This window comes from Juglans regia, chromosome 7 (assembly GCF_001411555.2).
Source record: "Juglans regia cultivar Chandler chromosome 7, Walnut 2.0, whole genome shotgun sequence".
NCBI classification, from domain to species: domain Eukaryota; kingdom Viridiplantae; phylum Streptophyta; class Magnoliopsida; order Fagales; family Juglandaceae; genus Juglans; species Juglans regia.
In genome coordinates this window covers 36,212,441-36,216,928 of record NC_049907.1, presented here as the reverse complement: position 1 = coordinate 36,216,928, position 4,488 = coordinate 36,212,441, and the positions used below count along the sequence as shown (strand labels likewise).

General features: G+C 39.1%; 1 protein-coding gene across 2 annotated transcripts; it reads right to left on the bottom strand.

Annotated features, from left to right (window-relative positions):
• Positions 1–459: 459 nt before the first annotated feature.
• On the bottom strand, positions 460–3,114 carry LOC109010480 (probable aquaporin NIP7-1). 2 transcript variants are annotated; one of them, XM_018991335.2, is made up of 5 exons: positions 2,728–3,114; positions 1,442–1,666; positions 1,171–1,365; positions 1,020–1,081; positions 460–908 (listed from the first exon to the last, which is right to left on the bottom strand). In XM_018991335.2, the coding sequence occupies exons 1-5, from the start codon at positions 3,025–3,027 to the stop codon at positions 734–736; spliced, it is 957 nt and encodes a 318-aa protein (XP_018846880.1). In that variant the 5' UTR covers positions 3,028–3,114; the 3' UTR covers positions 460–733. The 2 variants fall into 2 exon arrangements, with proteins under 2 accessions (XP_018846880.1, XP_018846881.1); XM_018991336.1 differs by having other exon boundaries at positions 796–908; positions 1,016–1,081; positions 2,728–3,045.
• Positions 3,115–4,488: the final 1,374 nt, after the last annotated feature.

Below are 4,488 nucleotides of genomic sequence, written 5' to 3'. Positions count from 1 at the left end.
GGTAATACTTCATTTTCTCTTAATTTGTATATTATTTTTTATTATTGTAAATTCATTTTTTTTGTTATTTGTATTTTTTTTGTTAATTTTTGGGCCCACAGGGCCCCGAGGCCGCGATCAAAGAGCTGATAGTCCAAACGACTCGTAGCTTGAGGCCCCCATTCGTATAAAATGACTCCGGAATGCTTCCGTTATCGTCACCTCCACCTCCATTGTGGGCCCAGAAACATGTTCTGGGCCGTTGGCCAATTGATGGACGCCCCCCTTGGGGTGGGGTGGGGGGGGACGGATGGTTGTTCGCCCCCTCACCCTGGTACCCGAACGAGATACCCCACTCCCGCACACTGGAGGTGGGTTCCGGGGTGCAAAACCCCACCACTGCCCATGCGGGGCGGGATAGCCCCTTAGTTAATAGAAGAGGATTATACGAGATCCATTGGGCCCAAAACGCAAATAAACTCCAAAATCAATATTCTGCATACTTACGTGCTTTAACTTCATTATACTTGGACTTATTTTGACCCTATACAAAAAAGCTCCAATCCACACGGAAACAAAGACAAATTAAGTATATAAACTATAAAGCACTTTGATACTTTAAAAAATGTTGTGGCATCTGGCCGGTGGCTGCTTCTGCATTAGTTTGGTTACAAGCATCCATGAAACATGGCTAATCTAAATACATTCTGCACTAACTTGAGCCCAGGCCAAGGTATGATCCACGAGACTTGCCTTAAGAGGCGGGACAACATGAGCGGGGTTGAAGACGTAGGCCTTGATACAGAAGGGCACCTGCCACAGCTCCAATCACTGGGGCAGTTACATATATCCATAAGTCCTTGAATTTCCCTGAAATGATTGCAGGTCCCAATGACCTTGCAGGATTCATTGATCCTCCTGAAACAGGCCTGCAATGCAATTGCAAACCAGAGAAATTGATGTAAGAAATGTAGGAGTAAGAGAACAGAAGGGAACCGATCTTGGCAATTGTAGGCATCATGGATATAGTTTGTACCTACCCTGTGATTAACACGGCTAGTGTAATGGATATTCCAACAACAAAGCCAGACAAATGGCCTATCTGCAAGACGTTATAAGTTTTAAATGATGGGAATTAGGATTCTTCAATAAGGATCTTCCGACTGACAGATTAGGAATCAATATCCTTACAGAGTGATATTGGTCTGTCAATGATGCAGCAAGGAACATGATGATAAAAGTCGCAATGAGCTCCACCCAGAAAGCAGAACTGCAGCCATGGAGTGGCCGCGTGGTCAATATTTCTGATTTAAGACCATAGACAGACTGTCCAATACATGTTGCCAACACGGAACCCAGCGTTTGTGCCAATATGTAGAACGGAACCTGCACAGACAAGGTGGGAAGGAGAACTTCAATACTTAAAACATCCTCATAGACCAAGGGTGGAAAATTTATGTACCTTGGACCATGGAAAATGACCAAAGGTTGCAAAAGCTAATGTGACGGCAGGATTGACGTGCGCACAAGAGATATGACCAATGGAGAAAATCACAACCACCACCGTCAATCCTGCTGTGGTTGCATACTCCAAAAGACCCAATTCTCCTCTAATTAGCTGGGTGCACGCTATGATCCCGCATACAGAAAACATCAAAATGAAAGTCCCTACCATCTCTGCTAAAACCTGCATTTCATACATATATATATAGGTGAAACTCACCCGTATGCTTACCAAAATGTCAATAGTGAAGGATTCGGTAAAAGCTTTATAAAGCAACTCACATCTAGACAATGTTTAAAGCTTCTAGCTTTGATTATTTGATTAACATATTGAGCCTAGAAGTACTTGTGAGTTTGAAAAACTGGAAACGATTAAAAACATTTCCTCGCTTTCAAAAGACAAGGAATTTAACCGTAGTGTTGATTTAACAATCCGTTATGCTACCCTTGAGACAGTTCCATCTAGCAGCTCCTCAATCCCAGATGTATGACAATATTTTGTTAAACTTGCAGACTTGTTTAGTAGAGATGTCATCCCTTCTCTGCCCTGTCATTCTATACTGTACACTTAAGTATCTATAATAGAGAGTATGTTCATGATTTGCTTCTCCTCAGAAATTGATGCTTAAAAGAGTATGTACACTTGGTTTTCATGACCATTCTGACTCGACATCAAGTATAATGTCCGTACCACAAGTCTAAAATTGAAAGGATGATCATGTAAATTGAATTTATTGTTAGAAACGGTAGCATAAATGTTTAAAGCAGTTCAAACCCACAATCAGGAACAGAACTACATAAGAATTGCCTCAATCAGTGTGCATTTGAAAGGAGTTCACACTCTTGGCGAGGAAAATCGGGTGGTCTTATACTAAAAAAGCTCAATATATAGACAAGGCAACCAAGTATCGAAAAGGCACTTGTTGGTAGATTTTGATTTCTCTATTAAACACTTGTATAGAGAAGGCAACCAAGTAGCAGACTCTTTAGCCAAGGCCGGAGCGATGGGGGAAAATAGGTTGTTTACTAACTGTCTTGACTTACCGAGGTTGACTAGAGGGTTGCGACAAAATGGGCATTGCGTATGTTCGTTGCAAATAGGTAATTGTTTTTTAATGGGGGGGAAGTTGTAGTTTGCTTTTGGATTGGCTTGTTTTCTGTAAAGGTTTTCCTCCGCCGCAAGTGAGGTTCAATATAGCGTCTGGTTAATTAAAAAAACAGAAAAAAAATAGACAAGTCTCTTACCACCCGTCCAAGATTTAGATCAATTCCTTGTGGAAAGCAGCTAAAGGCTGATTTGTTCGAGACACCTCCACCCTTTGGCATGGCATTATAGCCCATTTCTTGATCATCTTTAGGTTGGCCGCTAGTTGATGCATCGTTTGAAATGTGAGGAAGTGGTCGCTCTTCAAATACGCTTTTCATGATTGAGTTTCTCATGCACTTGCAAAGAAGGAATACGGAGTTTGCAACTTTAAACAAGCCTGTAACTGAGTCTTTTAATGATCTTTCAGTTTCAGAAAGATAAATAGGTGCAAAGAACATTTTGAATAGAAAAGTTGGTTAACCATGTGCAATGGGAGAGTCACTGGTCAAGCAACGCAACTACGGTTAGATATAGTAGAATTGTTTGTTGTTCACACAGTTTTGGCTCCTTTTGGAGGGTGGAAGTTTGAGGGGGAGACTGAAGTTGGGGCTGCAACACAAATCATGTGTCTCCTTCAGAAAGGTACTGCATGGCAGAGAATGATCTGTGCTTCTTAACTGTCCTAGCATAACAAATCAACCATCTTTTACCCAACAATCTTGATTTGGTTTAAACCCCCCTTCCTCGCTCTCTTCCAAGCATTTTGATATATAATTACCTACGCACACTAAAAGAGGTTCTTGCCTCTTGGCAATGCAAAATAAAAAAAAGGAGGTCTTAACAAGTACGAGGAATGCATCAGCTACTATTCATTTTCACATTCTATATTTAAAGTTTTTTTTTCATAGTGTGGGGGTGTGAGTTAATGAATAGTAGTCGACGAGAAGAATTTTTCAAATTGATTTAGAAACAGATGTTTTCTATGAAAAATACCACCACACTCAATGAAAAAAAAACTTATAAATATGAGATTTGAGAGTGAATAGTAACTGATGCATATCATTGCTAAATCAATTTTATCAGTCCTGTTTTACAAAGCTGAAGTTGCTTCTAAATCATGTGTCGTTTTCTTTTTCTTTTGGGCCAGAAATAGTATTATCCAAGTTTCAAATTCTGGGCACAGGTCCATGATGGTTTACAAATTATTCTCCTACCATTTTATCGGTTTGGTCCTTGCTGGTGTTAATTGAAATCAGTTTGCTCTTCGTTGATCTGAAGCAACATTCAGCATCTCAATGGACTTCCCCAAAACTACAATTTGAAAGAGCTAGAGACGAATGTTGAAGCGTTAATTGCTTGATCAAATCTTGAAGTGGACCAATGAACTCATGCCACAAGAGTCACGCTACTTAAAAAAAATTAGTGTGTTAATAAGTGTATCGCTGAGTACTGCACATCAGTTAAAATAGTTATAAAAACAATCAAAGAATTAAATCTTTTTTTATACTACTTATAATATTGTGACAACTGACGTGTCAGTTTTTATATCAAATTCTGAATAATTTTTCTTATTAATCACTATTCACTACTCCACATCCTACATCCTATAAAAAAAAAATTGTCAAAATATAGAATGTAGAGATAAATAATGATTGATACGTAGCAAAACCCTTATTATATATATTAATAAACTTGCAAATAAAATTTCCCAATTTGACAACTGACCACATCTGCTTGCTACAAGTGTCAACAACAAATATCACAAACACTTAATTTGTGCCTGACTATGTACTGTCACAAAAATCATTTGTTGTTTCCATTACTTCTCAATCTAAGTCGAAAAATTACCAAGAAGCTAAGAATTATCCTGAATGGTGCACATCCATGAGAGCGGAGATTGAGGCTCTTGAACATAATGA

Coding starts and splice junctions, on each gene's coding strand:
- LOC109010480 (XM_018991335.2), bottom strand. CDS start 3,027: ATGTTCTTTGCACCTATTTATCTTTCTGAAACTGAAAGATCATTAAAA. Junction 1,667..2,727: donor ATCTAAATCTTGGACGGGTG/GTAAGAGACTTG, acceptor TATGAAATGCAG/GTTTTAGCAGAGATGGTAGG. Junction 1,082..1,170: donor TGACAGACCAATATCACTCT/GTAAGGATATTG, acceptor AACGTCTTGCAG/ATAGGCCATTTGTCTGGCTT.